General features: G+C 39.7%; 1 protein-coding gene across 3 annotated transcripts in view; it reads left to right on the forward strand.

Annotated features, from left to right (window-relative positions):
- PPHLN1 (periphilin 1) overlaps window positions 1–20,280 on the forward strand; it is an 80,693-nt gene that overhangs the window by 42,116 nt on the left and 18,297 nt on the right. For all 3 annotated transcript variants that reach the window (XM_062567471.1, XM_062567488.1, XM_062567480.1), the window contains exons 8-9: window positions 479–598; window positions 4,653–4,793. In XM_062567471.1, the coding sequence (XP_062423455.1) occupies window positions 479–598; window positions 4,653–4,793 (261 nt within the window). The remainder of the gene's footprint in view (window positions 1–478; window positions 599–4,652; window positions 4,794–20,280) is intronic.

The raw sequence follows: 20,280 nt of genomic DNA on the forward strand, positions 1-20,280 counted from the left end.
GGTTTTAATAGACATATTTCTCATTGGTTATAGTATGTATAGAATACTCTCTGTCTCTAATTAGCTTAGTTGAATAGTATATGCAGTGCTTACTGTTTGTGTTTAAATCTGTTACAGCCTTTTGTCACTGCAAAGCGAAGTGAATTTTTAAATCAGTCCCTACTTGTATCGGACTTCTCCTTAGCTCCTATTTGATCCAGGTCTCTTTAAACTCAGTAAAAGTATTGAACAATTCTTCTGTTCTGTCTACCCTGTGAACTTAATAAAGTTGACTCTGAAAGTAGTGTTTTTCACTAGCTTATTCATTGATTTTTGTTTTTTTCTTTTTTTAATGAATCAATCAGCAAATAAGATATCTTCAGCTTGTTTGTCTTTTAAATGTTTTGGGATCTGAATAACTTTTTTTTTAACTTTTGAAGGTGCATTTCCATGTATATATGTATTTCATGTTAAACCTTCATTTAATGTTTTTGTACAGGCCTTGGATAAGAGCAGCAGACTATCAGAAAAGGAACTTGCAGAAGCTGCAAGCAAGTGGGCAGCTGAAAAGTCAGAGAAGGCTGATGAAAGCAATTTACCAGAAATTACGGAATATGATGTAAGACAGGAATATTCGTAGATTGATTTAAAATGCTACAACAGTAGACTTTTGTTTTTCTGCACTCTTCTAGAAGTCATAATTTGTAATTTATCCCTGAATTTGTCTGCCTGTGCTGTTAAGTATTTGTTGAAAGGAAGAGAGAGGGAGACTAAGGCTTTTGTGTTTTGTGATTTTTGTTATTTTAAAAAAATTCCACAAAAACACGGTAAGTTTTGCGGGTATGGCTTGAATTCATTTAGATCTACAACTGACAAAACAAGGCTCCAACTCCCCCAGGGGTTCTCCAAGGAACTCTTGCGCTGTTGTAAGGTTGCATGCCTGATGAGCTTCCTAAAATTAGCAAGGGACTGCTGAGTCAAAGTGTGAGTGAACAATTAAAATGTAAGACTAGAAGGAAAACTCTAGTTCTTTGAGTTCAGTTTCCTGCCATGGCATCCTGCTATGTCATGTATTCCTTTCCAGAAAGCGGTCCTCTTCTATCTTAAAAATTTTACCCATGTTACTACAGTTAGATTTTTCCAGAACTTTTTTTTTCATTAATACTCAACATTAATTAAGTTGTCGGTTTATACCCATCTGTTCTTGTCCCTCCTTGGAGTCTACCCCTTGCTATATCAAAGTCTTTATCACTTTTCATTTTGTTTTGCTGCCCTTGGATACATGGTCTTTTTTGGATCCTGCAATAGTAGGAGAAGATGTATTTGTTACTGCCATTCTGTCAAATATGATTACTTTTACTGATCTGCTAGTAGAGTAGGCTCTGCAAGCATGTATTAATACATGTCAGGGAACAGTAAGTTGTCTAGTTTGAACAGTTTAAATTGATTTTTCTGAACTAACCCATCTGATTTATTACTGAAGTTCATTTGGTAAGTGCTCATGCAGCTAGACTGGCAAGAGATTAGCAAACATCTTGCTCTTCAGTTCAGCTGTGGATCTTGTGGTAATGAAAATATGAGACCTACTCAATAGCCTGAGTCCCTGATTGTAGGAGGACACAAATTGGTGGAGATTGCTGATGTGAATGTGTCTAGGTGTTCTCCAACCATTTAGGTGTTGTCTGGTGCCATTCCAGAAAAGAGTGGGCTTCTGAGAGACGCCTAGTCATCTTGTGTGTGTAAACCATTTTCAAGAATTCCTTGCCTTTCTCTTATAAACATGTATGATCTGCCTTAAGGCTTTTAGTCATACAAAGACTGACTTGTGGAGTTGTCAGAGTTGACCCAATCTTATCAGCCTGGATGGTAGGCAGTAATTTCTGGCAAAGAGATGGCAGCAAGTCCTTAGTAAGGATGATGTTTTTAACTAGCACCTTTACCTCCAGCAGGAGACTTCTATGTGTCATTTAGTACAAACCATATGTTGTGTAATGTCTCTTTTGTAAGATAGTCTATTTTAATCCTGTCATCAGTCCTGTGATCATTTTAACTCTTCTTCTCTTCAACTTTCATTTAAAGTTTGAGATGATGTAACTTTCAGATGATGGATATAGTTTCTCCAGAGTCTTGCAAATGCTGCTTCTCAGTCTCCCCAGAGGTATCTTTTGTAGTATATCTTAGATCACATGAACAGTTTGTAGGTGTCGTTGCAGAGATCAACTTGTTTGATTATAGTCATCTAAAGGTTAGGCGTTGACAGAGAGAAAAAAAATCAGATCCTGTTCTAGAGGCAATTCATTCCTGTCCTGTCTTGCATCTTTTGGCTCCCTCTACAATCTAGATAGTTTTTACTAGCTGTCCGGCTCAAACAGCTAAAGTGAGGTTTAGGCTCTCTTCTTCCTGTATTTCCAGTGGATAACCTCTGAGTTCAAGCAGGGTCACACTGAGCATGTTACACAGGATTGCATCCAGGCAGGTTTTGAATGTCTTCAGAAAAGGAGACTTAACAGCCTCTCTGTTCAACCTGTTCCAGTGCTCTGTCACTCTCACAGGGAAGTTTTCCCTCATATTCAGGTGAAACTTCCAGTGTTTCAATTTGTGCCCATTGCCTCTTGTCCTGTCACTTGGCACCACTGAAAGAGTTTAGTCCCATCTTCTTGACCTTCTTCCCCCTTCTGTCCCCCCAAGGTATCTGTAGATATTGATAAGATCCCCTTTCAGCTTTCTCTTCCCCAGGCTAAACAGGCCCAGCTCTCGCAGCTGTTCCTCGTAGGGCAGATGCTCCAGCCCTCCAGTCATCTTCATAGCCCTATGCTGGATTCTCTCCAGTAGCTCCATGTCTCTTGTCCTGGGGAGCCCAGAACTGGACACAGTACTTGAGATGAGGCCTCCCCAGGGCTGAGTAGAGGGGCAGGATCATCTCCCTTGACCTGTTGATTATACTCTTCCTAATGCAGCCCAGGATACCATTGGCCTTCTTGGCCACAAGGGCACATTGCTGGCTCATGGTCAACTTATTGTCTACCAAAACTCCCACATCCTTCTCCTCAGAGCTGCTTTCCAGCAGGTCAGCTCCCAATGTGTACATGGGGTACATGGGGTTTTTCTTCCCTAGGTGCAGGACCCTGCACTTGCCCTTGTTGAACCTCATGAGGTTCCTCTCTGCCCAATTCTCCAGCCTGTCCAGGTCTGTCTGAATGTCAGCACAGCCTTCTGATGCATCAGGCACTCCTCCCTGCTTGGTATCATCAGCAAACTTGCTGAGGAGGTACTCTGTCCCTTCGTCCAGGTCATTGATGAAAAAAATGAGCAAGACTGGCCCCAGTAGTGTGCCCTGGGGGATGCCACTAGCCACAGGCCTCCAACTGGACTCCACGCCACTGATGACGACCCTCTGAGCTCTGCCTTTCAGCCAGTTCTCAGTCCACCTCACTGTCCACTTGTCTAACTCACGCTTCCTGAGCTCATCTAAGAGGATGTTATGGGAGACAGTGTCAAAAGCCTTGCTGAAGTCAAGGTACACAACGTCCACTGCTCTCCGCTCATCTACCCAGCTGATCATTCCATCATAGAAGGCAGCTGTCAGATTGGTTAAGCAGGATTTCCCCTTGGTGAGTCCATGTTGACCACTCCGGATCATCATCTTTTCCTCCACATGCTCAGAGATGACATCCAGGATGAGCTATTCCATCACCTTTCCAGGGATGGAGGTGAGGCTGACTGGCCTGTAGTTTCTTCTTGCCCTTTCTAAAGACAGGAGTGACACTGGCTTTCTTAGTTCTCAGACATCTCTCCAGTTCTCCACGATCTTTCCAAGATGATGAAGAGTGGCCTAGCAGTAACATCTGCCAGCTCCCTCAGTACTCTTGGGTACATCTCATGAGGGCCCATGGATTTGTGGGTGTCAAGTTTGCTCTTAACACCCGCAATGTCATGAATTGATACGATCTTTAACCCGATCCTCCTTAACCAAGGAAAAGTCTTCCTTTCTCCAGACTTTCTCTCTCATCTCTAGGCTTTGGGATTCCTGAGGGCTGCCCTTAGCAGTAAAGACTGAGGCAAGAAGGCATTCAGTAACTCTACCTTCACTGTTTCTTTCGTCACCCAGGCCCCCACCCCATTCAGCAGCAGGCCCACCTTTTCCCTAGTCTTCCTTTTGCTACTGATGTATTTGAAGAAGCCCTTCTTGTTGTCCTTTGACATCCCTTGCCAGTTTTAATTCCAAGTGGGCCTTAGCCTTCCTCATTGCATCCCTGCATACTCTGACCACATTCTTATATTCCTGCCAAGTGACCTGTCCCTGTTTGTTTGCCTGTGATTTGTATTATTTTTATTCTTTCCTAGAAAGCTAACCCCGCTTTTATTTTAGATTTCTTGCTGGTTAATGTTGTAAGTATCACATAATCAAGTTCTTTATCACAGGAAGAGCAGGTAAAAGTTATCTGACATCATTCTGCTTCCACAGTTAAGAGACTGGATCACAGTTATTTTTATGATGTCACTTATCTATGGATTCTAACTCCCCTACCTCTAACTGCTACCTGGTAACAGTAATAGTCCTGATGAACAAAATTATATCTAATTGAATAACTGTATTTGATATTTTATTTTACTCTCATATTTTGAGGTCTTTATTTTGTTCTCAAAAATGTGAAAAATCTTTTTCTTTTAAGGCTGGATCTTCAGCTCCATTATATGTTGAACAAACAGAGGAAACGGAAACAAACATGACGGATAGTACAGAGTTATATGAGGATGGCCAGCTTCTTGGCCGTTCAAAAGCAATTGCAACTAAGACCAAGGAGATCGAACAGGTGAGTCCTCCAGGCTTTTTGACACTGAAACACTGCATGTGTAATGGTTTGCCCTGCTCTGTTTTTGATCTGCTAGAAATATATTGGTCTTTTTCCTCCTTGGAGCATATTAATGTAATCTGATCTCTTGAGGTAGTATGATGATGACATCTTGACCTATTTAATATTTATACATTACTGAAGAAGTATAAAATTTATCCATACACAAGAATTAGTGGTAGTTTTCTGTAACTTATGTGCAATACCTGTTTATTTTTTGATCCAAGAAAATGTCTGTTTCTTTGAGTAATTGTTTCAAATTCAACCATAAAACAAATGTCTGAAATATACTTAGAAATATGGTTTTATATGAGATCAAATGATTGCAAATTATTTTTATATTGTAATACTCTTAAATTGAATACTTACAATATGGGATTGACCCTGCAAATTGCCTAGCTTTTTCTGTTTGTTTGTTTGTTTTGCTTTAATCAACTTCGAATCTTGATGCCTTCATCATTATCTGAAAATTAAGAACTTCTGGATTTTGCTGTGATTGCAGCAGAATTTTACTCAGATGACAAAGAAATATTGTCTAATATATTATTGTGCTCAAAAACATTCTATCTTTTCCTTGTTATGTACTTGCAGATCTATTTAATATAAAGTGAGATTTCTGTTACTTGTAACATTGAACCTTTGAGGAAGTTCAGTAGAAATGTATTCATCTATCAGTTAGTCTTTAATATCATGTCACTGCAGGTTAAGGAAAATATTTACAATTGCCTATTGATTTTCATGTATAAACAATGAAATGATTGTGTGTTATGTTTCTGTACCTTCTGAAAAGGAATTTTTGGAGTAAAGTGCTCTGACTTAAAAAAAAAAAAAAAAAAAATTTTTTTTAGAATAACTTTGCCAAAATCTGGAGACTTGCATTTAAAGTGTATGTTTTGGGTGGGAGAGGTGACTTTATTCAAACTTGCTCTGCTTTAAAATGTTGGCAGTATGTGCCTATGATAGATTGAAAGAAAATGCAGATAACTTATCCCCCTCGTAGTTATCTAATAATAGCATCTTCAAGAAAATAACTCTCTGGTCTTGTCCTAGATAATCCTATAAAACTTATTGGGTCTTCATTTTTCCTTCTTAATTCTAGTGGCCTTTGTTCCATTGCCTGCAGGCCCATTTACTGTTCTTTTTCTTGACTCTTTACACTCTTCCTTTTTCTTGACACTTTAAAGTCAAATTCTTGCTTGGTTGTTTTTTTTCAAATTTTTTGATGATTTTGCATAATCATACATTGGTGTGTTTCCTGCTTTGCATGCTGGAACTACCAGGGTCACGATACAGTCTGTGTGTGTCTGGTCACCAGTTTGTACATGGAATTAGCTACAGCCAAATATCTAATTTTTGACTGTTTAAAAACAACAAACTGAAAATATTGAAGAATAGGAGCAGATTTTGAGAAAACAGCAATTGTGATCATTTTGATGCTGCTGCTAATCACAAACTTAATTTATTTCTGGTGAAGGTCTGCCTCCAGCTCCTAGGGATAGGCTTATAGTCAAGGCTGATGGAAATTTGGGCATAATAACATTAGATCATCTGGAAAAGGACATTTGTTTTTATCTGTTGCATAGTTGGCACTTATCTCTGAAGAAATCTAGCTTATGCTCTGCAAAACAGAAAACTTTTAGAAGCTTATATCTCAGAATAGCCTGAGGGGTAATTTAAAGATTTTTTGATTTCATAGAACCAGTTTTTCCTGTTGTTGATTTGAATATTGAAGCGCTCAGCTTTCACAGAATTAAAATGAGATTTTTAGAATGATACTAGAAGCATCTTCCATACATTTAGTCAACTGAACAAAATCCTTTTTTTTTTTTAATATGGAGAGATATGGATTTAATCAATTAAATTGAACATTGTCAAATGACCTAGAAATTTTTCAGGTAGATGTTTGGAAGTAATTAATTGCTACTTCAGCAATATGTTTAATTCCAGAAAATTTTGTATTATGATAGTCTTAATGTTTTACATGATTGTTTTGTAAGCTTTATGAAGATTCACAGTATTTTACAATCTCTGTAGAAATATAGGCACTGTCCCACTGGTTTACAGTTGTCAGGACCTAAAAGTAAGTTTTGTTTTTGAATGCTCCAGTATTGACAGGGAAGGAGGAAAATGAGCAACCAGTCAAATGTAAACTAAATTTTTAGTCCCATGATGAACTACTTGCTAAAGGTTTTTTGGATGAACTTCTCAATATAATCTATACTTTGTTGTTATTTCTATTTAATTTAAAGTATGTTTCTGATTTTGCACAGTAAAACTAGTCCTTAGCATGCAATTTTTAATATATTACATCTATATAAGCAATACTGTATAAACGATACAGTATGACTTGTAATAGTATTAATTTTAAAAGTAAACTGTAAGCCTAAATACACTTTAGGAAAAGAGAGATTGACTTGATAATTCATAATAATAGATTAAATAAGTTAAATTTCATTCAGATGTCTAAACTAGCTTCTGAATACCTAGTTTTAATGTATTATTTCTGGAATGTCTTTTTGTGTAAAATTTAAATACTCATTTCGAAGAATAATGCTGCAAAAATTGGTAAAATTGTCACCCGGCAAAGTATGATTCCTAAAAGAATGGCTTTCTGACCATTAGCCCTCACTGAACAGCCACAGAAGAAATGGAATCTGACGGGATTGAAATAACTCCTTGTGCCACTGGGTTTGTGTCTGAGAATTGGTGAGGGTCCAGCTAGTGTCTTAAGAAAGTGAGATTTGATTAGAAGGCTTGACCCGTTAGACCTCGTCTGGTTTCATCTCCCCAGATTTTCTTGTGCTTTCTCTTGAAGCTCTAGATCTAGTAATGTCTCTCTTTCAGGTCATGTATAATCTTATTGTCATTGCCAAGTGTTCTTGTTGTTTTGAGCTCCTGTTAGACTCCTCTGTGCTTTGCTCTCCTGTCATTCATCTCCTTGCAAAGCTACAAGCAGGAAGAAAAGAAAAATTTTCGAAATATTTACTTCTAATTCATAGTATCCTACTATTTCAGGTAGACCCAGAGGCAAAAACTGCACTGACAGAATACACACTGTGCGGCAGTGAACAATATTCAGTGCAGTACTGCAGGGAAATAGCCTGCTGCACATGGAGAGGGGCCTTGTAGTATAGTCTATTGTTTCTCTTAAACAAAAACCCTTTAGCAATTAGATGAAATACTCATACAGGTGTGTTTGTTCTTTTGTAATCTACCCATCCTTTCTGTTAAGTTATGACACAGTCACCAAATTTAGACTCTTGAAATGGAACATGATCTTAAATGATCCCTGTGACTCATCAGCAAAATGTTGTATGTTAGATTTGTTTGATGAGGGACTTCATGTCAAGCATTCATGTCTAAATCATGTAGTTTAGAAATATATGTACATAAAATTCTTTGCATGCTGATTAGGATAGCGCAAAAGTGTTTCAACTAAAAAGTACAAATTGCTATTTGTTGTTTAGTGACTACCTACTGCAGACCTGTAGTTGTAGTAACTGAGGCTGAAACAGAGAGTTTAATAAAGGAGAGTAGAAATTGTGATCATGCATGAAGACTTGGAAAAATCTGGACATTGTCTGCATAGAGCTAGGAGCTATCTGTATGACTCCCAAATAAGTAAAACCCCGAAGTATATGCTTGAATTTGAAGTCTGCCAATATTCCTTGAGAAGAAAAGATATAGCTAAGATACACAGGTGCTTGAGAACACTGAAGCGGGGCAACAGATCCTGGAAGCCTTTGGTCTCTTCTGTGAAATGACCAGCACAGTCATGAAATAGTGGAAGAGTTGAGCTTGGAAGGGAGTTGTGAGGATCACCTGGTCCAACCTTCTTTTGAAAGAAGAACCTCAGATTAGGTAATTCAGGGCCCTGTCAAGGGGAGCCCTGAATATTTTCAGGGAGGGAGATTCCACCATTTCTCTGGACAACCTATTCCAGTGTTTCACTGCTCACTCTCTTGAGACTATCTACCACTGCAGGGCCTACTCCCTGCTTCTCCCTGCAGTCTGCTGTGCCCACCTTGAGCTGCAAGGTCCCAGCTCCTTGCTATGATCCCTTCTTTCGGCTGGCCTCACCTGCATATCAGGCCCTGCTCCCCAGCACAGGCTCAGCACCCTTGGGAAAGAGGCTGGTTTCCCTTTCTGCCCTAGGCCCTGCTGCTATGTCCTTGGCAGAACGAGATCATTCCTGACACCTCTCCACAGCAAGCGCTGGGAAAACTGACCTCTTCCATCCTGCTGGTGCATCTTATTTTTGATCTTTATCCCTCGCCGTAGGAGCATTTTGCAGTGTAAAGATTTATCTTGTGTATTTTGCTGTAGCCAGTAGTAGGGTCCTTAGTGGTGGCTTTTGATGTTCTGTTTGTGAATGGTCAGAAATGCAGAATGATTTTTGAAAATGCAGAAGTGAGGTAATTGTCTGTTGTGTTTCGGTGGGAGCTAGGCACTTCCTTATGTCTTTAAAAATGTCCTTCCCTCCTTATCTCCACAGTCATAACCTTGAAATTTGTTGTTGTAAGTTGTCCCAAGGTGATAGGATAGAACACTTTAGGTTGATGTTTCGAAGACTGGTCTAGGTACTTGAAAATATAATAATAGAGAATTTTGCTCTGATAGAATGCAGGATCTATGAATGGTGATAGGCTGCTTTTATATCAGTTTCGTGCACTTTTTATATTTTTTGATCTAATAACATGCAATATGATTGTATTGTTTTGGGGTTGTTTTTGTTTTTATACTTTTAGTTTTTATGCTTTTAGCACATAATGTGCTGGTGTGTTTTTTTTCCAGGGTGATGATAAATATGTCCCTGGTGTTATATTCACAATTGGAGCAATTCACTGTCAGTGTTACACAAAGGATATCTCTTTGTTTTTCCTTATGAGCATGAGTAGCAGACATTCTTGAAGTGTGCTTCTGCTGCCTTATCTTGTCTAGACATCAAGTCTGCAACACTGTATTAACTAGTCCATTATTGTATGTCCAGTTTCCTAAATGTTGCATGTACAAGTTTCAGTGGCATAACTTACCTCTGAAAATCTATTATTTTCTGAAGACTAATTTCATGAAATAAGCAAAGTACTTTCCTTAATTTTGTCAAAAAAAAATCAAAGGTGCAGCATTGAAGAAGGAATTTATACTTTTTTTTTTTTTTTTTTTTTTTTTTTTTTTTGTAAGTTACTACTTACCACTAGGCTTCGTTAATGACTGCTGACTGACTTTCAAAGGAATTGTGTTTTTAAATATTCAGGAAAATAATATTTCAAAATGTTCAAACAGCTACCTTAATTGCTTGTTTCTTTGCCCTTATTTGGTCACATATTTACTAGAAGATGCTGAAAATCACAGATTTTTCAAAATTTGCTTTTGAAAGTTCACAGATACAATGCATGAAAAGTAGGTAGACAGGGGTGTGGCTGGGTCAACAGACTATCCAGATTCTAGTTCCAGATCTGCTGTGCAATTTCTTTGCAGTTTCAGGCCACTTACTTGCAACTGTTGCACGAAAGTTACAGTTAAGTGACAAATCCAGCACCGTTTTAGCAGTTATATTGAGGAGAAAAATGTTTCAGATGAATTGTCACTTGTTCTCATGCTTTGTTGAACTTGTTTTTCTGATAAGATTTACATGATAGTAACTGAAATGCATGTGTGTGCATTTTACACTTTTTAATGGGACTCTGTTCACTGGAGGTGCTGTTTTGAGAGAAGAAAAAGACTGATAACTCAGAGTGAAACTCTTCATTGCTGATCTTAGTTTAAGAAAGACTTGTTTTTAATATCACACTAGGAAAACATTTTTGTCATGACAAAATGATTGCATTTTCCATAGTTTACAGAAATATATCTACATGCCTTTTTCTCCTCTCAACCACTGTCCTTTGCTGGTCTTGGAACAAATGAATTAGGATGTGCTTATGGTCACCATGTCTGATTGTACATTGACAGCATGCACTCTTCATCTGCTTTTTTATATCATGCCCAGTCCTGTAAATATGTGCACTACCTGTTTTAAAATTAGTGCTTATAGGATAGTATCCTTAGACTTTTTCTTTAAAGTCTCTTTTCTCTTCTATTTGTATAATACCTAGAACAAGAGGTTGCTACTTCTGTGATATTTACTTTGTCATTCCTTGAGAGAATTGAAGCTGTTGACAACAGCTGAAGATGCAGGGTGTTAAACAGAAAATGTATTTTTCAGTTTCCAGGATGTTAAATACCTTTAATCTAGAACTTCCGATTTCTGTTTTTAATGTTATGTGGCCTGAGATGAAAAGAAAAGAAGATATCTAGAAATTGTGATGTTGATGAGTCAATGTGGACTCAAGAGATTGCACAGGAAGTGGAAATGAAGAAGGCAGACAGGTTTGAAGTACTGTGAGTGTCTTTCAGAAAATGGAGAAGAGAGAGCCATCACTGGGAAAGATAATCATTGGTCATAGAGGTATGAGAGGATGAGGAAGAGAATTCAACGAATGTATGTATGGTTGACATTATTTACAGTTTAAAGGCGAAAGGGGATGTAAATGGGAGGTAGCTCGAGATCTTGGACAACAATAGCTACTGAGAAAGCACGGTAAGTTAGATATACAGTTAAGTTTTGGCAGTTATAGTAAAATAAAGAAATATATTGAACCAATGGGAATCCAGGAAGGAATGAAGAGGGAGAATCTCAAAGCTGACCCTGGATGAACCTTATTTTCTGCCTTCATCTGGGCCAGGGGAACAGGTTACTCTTCCCTTAGATTAGCTTACTGGTCTGCTTGAGCCTTGGGTCCTTTTAGTTAAAATGATCTAGGCTAGGAAAAACTACCCTAATGAAAATATGAGTTAAGAGGTGAGTAAGTTAAGAGGAACTGGAACAGTAACTAGAGTACTTTAAAGGTTATTTCTAGTTCTGGATGAGGTCAGACATACTTTGTATCTGATAGGAATAGCCCAGACAAGAGTAATAGGCTAGATGAGAGTAGAAAGATTGGGAAGCAGTAAATTTTGTTTTCCTTCGATTTTCTGTGGCACTTCAAACTTGCATTCATAATGTAGTGTAGCAAACCGTTAATGATGAACTCACCATTGGTCTGATTGTATCATAGGATGTATCATGCTTCCTCTGAACTTATTTATTTTACTTAAACATAAGAGGTTGTTTAAGCATGTTAGTTTATTTTTTCCTAACCAAGAAAACCTTTCTCTCAATTTCTGGTATATTGCCTTAGGCGTCTCAGAAAAATTGATGATGATTCCCTTTCTGAATGATATCATCTGCCTATGATCTTAGGATCATAGAATCAGTAAGGTTGGAAGGGACCTCTGGAGATCATCTAGTCCAAACCCCCTGCTCAGGCAGGGTCACCTAGAGCATGGTAGACAGGGTTGCATCCAGGTGGGCCTTGAGTATCTCCAGAGAAGGAGACTCCACAACCTCTCTGGGCAACCTGTGCCAGTGCTCCGTCACTCTCACAGGGAAGAAATTCCTCCTCACGGTCAGGCGGAACTTCCTGTGCTTCAATTTCTGCCCATTGCCTCTTGTCCTGTCACACGGGACAACTGAAAAGAGTTTGTCCCCGTCCCCTTGATACCCTCCCTTCAGGTACTTGTACACATTGATAAGATCCCCCCTCAGTCTTCTCTTCCCCAGGCTGAAGAGGGCCAGCTCTTGCAGCTGTTCCTCATAGGGCAGATGCTCCAGCCCTCTGATCGTCCTCGTAGCCCTACACTGGACTCTCTCCAGTAGCTCCATGCCTCTCTTGTAGTGGGGAGCCCAGAACTGGACACAGTACTTGAGATGAGGCCTCCCCAGGGCTGAGTAGAGGGGCAGGATCACCTCCCTCCACCTGCTGGCAACACTCTTCCTAATGCAGCCCAGGATACCATTGGCCTTCCTGGCCACAAGGGCACATTGCTGGCTCATGGTCAACTTGTCATCCACCAGCACTCCCAGCTCCTTCTCTGCAGAGCTGCTCTCCAGCAGGTCAGCCCCCAGCTTGTCCTGGTGCCTAGGGTTATTTTTCCCTAGGTGCAGGACTTTGCACTTGCCCTTGTTGAACCTCATGAGGTTCCTCTCCTCCCAGCTCTCCAGCCTGTCCAGGTCTGTCTGAATGTCAGCACAGCCCTCAGGTGTGTCGGCCACTCCTCCCAGCTTGGTATCATCAGCAAACTTGCTGAGGAGGCACTCTGTCCCCTCATCCAGGTCATTGATGACAGGATGGAACTCTGTAGTGAGCCCTGGGGGACGCCACTAGCCACAGGCCTCCAACTGGACTCCACGCCACTGAAGACAACCCTCTGAGCTCTGCCTTTCAGCCAGTTCTCAATCCACCTCACTGTCCACTTGTCTAACCCACACTTCCTGAGCTTCTCTAGGAGGATGTTATGGGAGACAGTGTCAAAAGCCTTGCTGAAGTCAAGGTACACAACATCCACTGTTCTCCCCTCATCTACCCAGCCGGTCATTCCATCACAGAAGGCTATCAGATTGGTTAAGTAGGATTTCCCCTTGGTGAATCCATGCTGGCTACTCCTGATCACCTTCTTTTTCTCCATATGTCTGGAGATGACATCCAGGATGAGCTATTCCATCACCTTTCCAGGGATGGAGGTGAGGCTGAGCAGCCTTTAGTTGCCTGGGTCCTCCTTCTTGCCCTTCTTGAAGACTGGAGTGACCTTGCCTTTCTTCCAGTCCTTAGGCACCTCTCCAGTTCTGCAGGACCTTTCAAAGATGATGGAGAGTGACCTGGCAACAACATCCACCAGCTCCCTCAGTACCCATGGGTGCATCCCATCCGGGCCCATAGAGATTTGTGGATGTCTATCCTGCCCAGAAGGTCTCTAATCCTATCCTCCTCAAGCAAAGGAAAGTCTTCCCTTCTCCAGACTTTCTCCCTCATGTCCAGGCTACAGGATTCATGGGGGCTGCGCTTAGCAGTGAAGACTGAAGCAAAGAAGGCATTCAGTAATTCTGCCTTCTCTGTATCCCTTGTCACCAGGACCCCCGCCCCATTCAGTAGAGGGCCCACGTTTTCCCTAGTCCTCCTCTTGCTGCTGATGTATTTGAAGAAGCCCTTCCTATTGTCCTTGACATCCCCTGGCAGACTCAGTTCCAGCCGGGCCTTAGCCTTCCTCGCTGCATCTCCACATACTCTGACTGCATTCCTGTAATTCTCCCAAGTAGCCTGTCCCCTCTTCCGCATTCTGTGTACTTTCTTCTTCTGTTTGAATTTGGCCAGGAGCTCCTTGCTCACTCATGCAGGTGTCCTGCCCCTTTTGCTGCACTTCTTTCTCGTAGGGATGCACCGCTCTTGAGCTTGGAGGAAATGATGTTTGAATACTAGCCAGCTCTCCTGGACCCCTCTTTCCTCTAGGGCCTTAACCCATGAGATTCTTGTTTCATCCTTTTGTCTTGTTTCATCCTTTTGTGGTTGATTAGTTTTCTTGTATTAGTACTTCCTCTTTATATACTGGGTAAATCATGTATTTTTTTCTATGCATTCTTGGACACTTCTTTATTTCATAATAGTTTTGACTTGCTAATCTCACTGGTCTTTTAATAGTTACTTTAGAATCCCCTTTTTTTAAATCAACTTTATTAAGTTATCATGCTTATTTGCATCATTATTCAGTGGACTTATGTCTGTTTTTGTAGTGCTTCAATTTTGGAGTGCTTCAATTCCCTGAATATGAGCTGTTTGCGTTTTCATATTGATTGGGACTGCAAGATGGAGAAAGTAAAGGCTTTTTATTAGTATGCTTGTAGTATCATTGATTCTTCTTGCAAATCTGGTAATTGAAAGCAGGAAACTGGTAATGGGATATGAAACCTCTAGCTCCTTTCCTTTTCTTGTGATGGAAACACTATGATTTAGAAGTTACAGCGCTTCACTATCCAGTTGTATAGCTATATTCTCTTCCCTTTCCCTGGACATCAGAAAGTTATTTGGAATGCACTGCAGTGTCTGTAATTACAAACTGCTGCATATGCAAAGTCAATGCAACTCATTTTACTTCAGTACCTCAAGGTATACTTCAATAAGGAAATGCATTACCATGTTTCAGTTTTTTGCTGGCAGCTTTTTTTCATTGCAAAGCTGATAAAAAGGGATTGTTGTTATTTAAGACATAAATCTCAAAGCAATACTTTTTGCAGAACTTAAACTATGTTGTATTCATGTATACAGTAACAGCAGTGTATTTTCATTTTTAGAATACATGAAATAAATTAGATGGAATGCACCTTAAACTGTCAAACAAAATCTTCCATAGATAAATAATGATAGCAAGTTAATTTTGTATTATCTTTTTAATATATCAGGTTTTTGCCTGTGCTAAGCACATTATTTTGAATTTGGTGAGCGCTGGGGATTCTACCTGTTGACAAATCTTGTCATTGATATAATTTTTAATATAGTGATGTTTGATTTACATGATAAAGCAACACTGCAGATTCGAAGATACTAAACAAAGGAATTGCTTGTTTACAAAAGGTAGAGTTTGTCAGTAGACCTCTGGAAGACTTAAATGTAGTAGTTAGGTATTTGACAAAATCGCTGCACTTAGAATGGATGGAAATGTGGAAGAGAATTGTACCTATTTCACTGAGTGCCTGACTGTTCAAGTTTGAAAGAGAAGGCCTACTACTTGGTCCGATAAAATGAAAATTAAGGATTTGACCTTTTTTTTTTTCCTTTATTTTTCCTCCAATCTATAGCTAGTAATGATTATTTCATTTAAGGTATCTTATGTTATAGTAAAAATCCAGCAGAACTCACAACAAGTTGGAAAAAGACTTAGGAATTATATACCGAGTAGGCTATGAAGAAGAAAGATTAGTTTCAAGAAGTGATGATTGTAGACAGGATTGGAAAAGGCATTAAGAAGAAAAGAAACTGTCTAAAAAATGTGTGGACCTTGAAATATAATTAGGAATTAATTATGAAAAATTGCCTACTGGAAAATTTGTTAGAAGTTAAGAATGCTTGGAAAGATAAACAAAACTGACACTGGAGAAGCTCCTGAGAAAAATAAAGGATAAAAACAAAAATGGGAAATAGCTTGAGCCATAATACAGGAAGTAGTTTTTGTAGGGTTATTGTTTTGGAGTTTCTTTAGTAACTTTAGTTTAATTGAGAGAATAGAGGTACAGCCTCCTCTCCTCATAGTCCAACCTTATCTCCTGCTCGTTCTTGCTATACTGAAGGACATTGTGGACATGAGAGGTGGTTTAGTTACTGCTGCTGGATTTATTATTCAAACCATCTTAGGGATAGAAAACAAAATTTTCTCTTAGTTGTCTCACTGAGGTGTTTAGTTTGAACTTTTTAGCATTTTTGTTTCTTTTAACTGCTCTCTCTTGAACATAGCATCTTTTGAATTTCTAAGGATATTTCAGCATTGCTGAATAGGTGGAAAGGGAAGGAAACCTGTTGCTTACTGGATTAAAACAGAACAAGAAAACATAGAACTAGTTCTGTATGCCTGATAACTAGCTCCAGAAATTTGAATCGTCTCCAGACTAGCCCTAGCCCAAAAAACTACTGTCACAGAATCCCAGAATTAGCAAGGTTGGAAGGGACCTCTGGAGATCATCTAGTCCAACCCACCTGCTCAGACAGGGTCACCTAGAGCATGGTAGACAGGGTTGCATCCAGGCGGGCCTTGAGTATCTCCAGAGAAGGAGACTCCACAACCTCTCTGGGCAACCTGTTCCAGTGCTCCGTCACTCTCACAGGGAAGAAATTCCCCCTCGCGGTCAGGAGGAACTGCCTGTGCTTCAATTTCTGCCCATTGCCTCTTGTCCTGTCACACAGGACAACTGAAAAGAGTTTGTCCCCATCCCCTTGATACCCTCCCTTCAGGTACTTGTACACATTGATAAGATCCCCCCTCAGTCTTCTCTTCCCCAGGCTGAAGAGGGCCAGCTCTTGCAGCTGTTCCTCATAGGGTAGATGCTCCAGCCCTCTGATCATCTTCGTAGCCCTACACTGGACTCTCTCCAGTAGCTCCATGTCTCTCTGGTAGTGGGGAGCCCAGAACTGGACACAGGACTCGAGATGAGGCCTCCCCAGGGCTGAGTAGAGGGGCAGGATCACCTCCCTCCACCTGCTGGCAACACTCTTCCCAATGCACCCCAGGAGACCATTGGCCTTCCTGGCCACAAGGGCACATTGCTGGCTCATAGTCAACTTGTCATCCACCAGCACTCTCGGGTCCTTCTCTGCAGAGCTGCTCTCCAGCAGATCAGCCCCCAGCTTGTACTAGTACATAGGGAACTATTTAGCTTCTGTTTTTCACCCATTAGCTCTGTGAATATTCTCAATGAGGTTTGTTCTTCTGAAAGACTTATTAGAGATAAAATAAGGATCCAATTGACACTTCAAACAGGTATATGACAGGCAAATGGAGAAGTGTCATAAAGGAAAGGAGGTTGAGTTTCACAAAATCCTGTGCGATAATGGGAAGGTGGTAACTGAGGGAACATGTAAAAACTCCTGGTAAGTGGTAAATGAAATACAGGGGCGTGAAGGTAAGAAACAGTTGGAACTTGGTGTTTGACACAGAAGGCAATTTCTTTTCCTCCTGCACGAATGGTTCTACTCCAGGCTTTCAGGCCTGGCAGGAAGATTGCAGTAGGTAATGCTGGAAGAGTATTACACAGAGAACCTGTGGGTAGCTGGGGAAAATCTGCTTCAGGGAGAATCAGCAGTTTTGTGTCTTTTCAAGTATGTGTTATAGACTGCTAGGTTGACCTTAATGTAACAGAATTTTGGATTTAGAAGACAACTTTGCTGCTGCACCTAGTTTAATCCTCTAAATCTAATCCTTTTGTAGTATGAGTTGAATGTATCACTGGCTTTTACATGCAAACAAAGGCTCATTTCTGACCAAAGACATCTCTGTGGTAGACTGTGTGTGTCACTTGGTTCTAAATTTTCTATTTCTTTCTATATTTTGTAACTCACACTCTCCTATGCTGGTATCTGCTTTCTCTTATTTATTTATTTTTTTTATTTTAAGAAGTTAATTCTAAAGGGGTTCAGAATTAGGAATTTACTTGCATAGATGATCTTAAAAAGAATCTTTTGTTGCATAAGTAGCTTATGCATGTGGTTTTTTTGTAATTTAAGATTGTAAAAACATTAGTTTTTTATCTGGGAGTATAAATGACTAATGCATATCATCATTTATCACCAACCCACAAGAATCGCTTTCCTCTTTTGTTTGACTCCTATTTACGCTGATAATGTGACTTTTTCAATCCTCAGTAATTGTCTGGACATACACTAGTATGGACGTCACAACTTTTAATGTTCATGAAAGGTGGCAGATAAATGAAGGCCAGGTTCCCCACAGAACGAAAGTTTTGCATTTTTAGTGTGCCCATTTCATCTTTTTACTTTATGACTTGAAAGGTTAAGAGACTCAGTTTGACTTGTAAAATCACAAAAATTAAATGCTGAGAAATGGGTCATGAGAAGCTCAAAAAACATGAACAACATTCTTCTTATAGGGCTGTTTTTGCGTTAATTTTCTGAACTACCAAACTTTGAGTATAGCTCTAAATGACACTAATAACCCTTAATAGATGTGTGTGATACGTTTCTCCATAGTTTAGTTGATATACTAGCAATCTTCACTCTCTCCTTCCCTCAAAGAGCTTAAATGTTTGATTTCACCCCAACACTTTTATTATTGTATGTACTTACTTGACCATAATTATTCACCACAAACCTTAGTATTGTATATAACTTTATATATAACTCTCTTAGTATATGCTGCCTAAATAAAAAAAAATCTCTGCACAAGCATTTTAAACACAAAATCAGAATAAATTAGGGTATACTGACACAGACTTTTCAGTGATGATCTACAGTTGGAAAATTGCCTTTGCTTTTTCAACTTGGCTTCCTAGGGAAACTAGCTTATGCAATCACATTGTTGCCCTATCTTTTGAATCTATTGTCAGGTTTCAACTAAATTCAATTTAGGCATAACTCAAGGTGATTAGTTCCTACAAGCTTTATGAAAAGAGGCAACAGAAGAAACTGTAAGAGTTTCAATGGAGAAAGACCGCAGTACAATTGCCTCTCGGAGATGTCAGAGAATCCCCTTAAGCAAGTGTTGTAGTTGTTAGAAAAGCTTATACCTTTGCAGACCTCTGCTGCACGTTAGAGTTTGGCAATTTTAGTTTAAGAAATTACATCTGCTGAACTGTCCTGTGTGCCGGCACAATGCTATTTGTGGAGTCCAGCCATGAACTAGATCAGGAAAATAAAAGTTAAAAGCCTCCAGATGTTTTTTTAACCAATTTTCTGATTCACAATGTGGTTTCATAAATGCTTCTGCTGCCAGAAGCGAGTTCGCATGCTATGTTATGCATCTAGAAGAAATGATGCATCTGCTGTCTCTGAACACTTAGTGTCTTGAAAGCACTGCCTTAGACACCCAATGTTGGTTAATCTTGGGGCACAAATCTATTGAAAAATGGCCTTTGGTAGTTTTGGCATTTGCACAGTAATTGACTGTTCCTTTTTGTTGTAGAGAAGACAAAATTTTAAAAATATTTCTGTTTCACTGCTATCTAAAGCTGCCATGATCGACACACTCTTCTTCCCTTTGGATACCACACTATTTTTCAATTTCCTTAGCGTTGGTTTGGAGAATTTTGGAGAATTTGCTCAGTTAGGAGTGTTCATTTGTTACTAGACACCCTTGTAACAGCTGCTACCAGGTTGCTTGTCGGAGCAGGACTTTGATACAATTGTGCACTGTGCTGGTACCCACCTGTACGAGCCCCTGAAGTTCTTGCATGGATTTCAGCAGTAAAGAGCAGACAAAATAACCAGTATCTTTGGTTGTGAGCCGGCTTGATTTTGTTAACTAAATATTCACTTTTCATTCAAACAGAAACATCTTTCGTATATTTTGTTTGAGTCTTTGCACTTTTAGGAAAATGTACAGAAAAGGATTTTTGAATCTTTTATTTATTTATTGCCTGTGAGCTAATGTGATGATGTCCTGGAAATACACAATTATAGAGAAATGCCCCTGCACAGGCGCATGACTCTCATTGGCGTAGAGCCGAATGCTCTTTTGAAATGCTCTTCTGTTACCTGTCACAAAGCAGGATGATTGCAGCCAAGACCATCTGCTACGGTTTACGATACTGTTTCTTTGTTCATTGAAGGAACCTGTAGGCTGGATGCAGCTTCCTTGACCCTCTTAACTATATTACTTCGACTGGTAGGCAGTCTCACCCGTAGCTCTCCAAGCAAAGGGATGGAAACTGCACCTTCCCTGGATCCAGGCAGCAACTGGTGTATCCCCTGTTGTTACTGGCCTAACAAAAGGAAAAAAAAAGTTTTTTTTCACTCAGGTGGAAGCTGAACCAGTGTAGGGAAACAGGTGAATGTCAAGTTAGGAATCTTCCTGACTAAGTTTATTATATAAA

Source organism: Rhea pennata, chromosome 1 (assembly GCF_028389875.1).
Source record: "Rhea pennata isolate bPtePen1 chromosome 1, bPtePen1.pri, whole genome shotgun sequence".
In the NCBI taxonomy this organism is placed as follows: domain Eukaryota; kingdom Metazoa; phylum Chordata; class Aves; order Rheiformes; family Rheidae; genus Rhea; species Rhea pennata.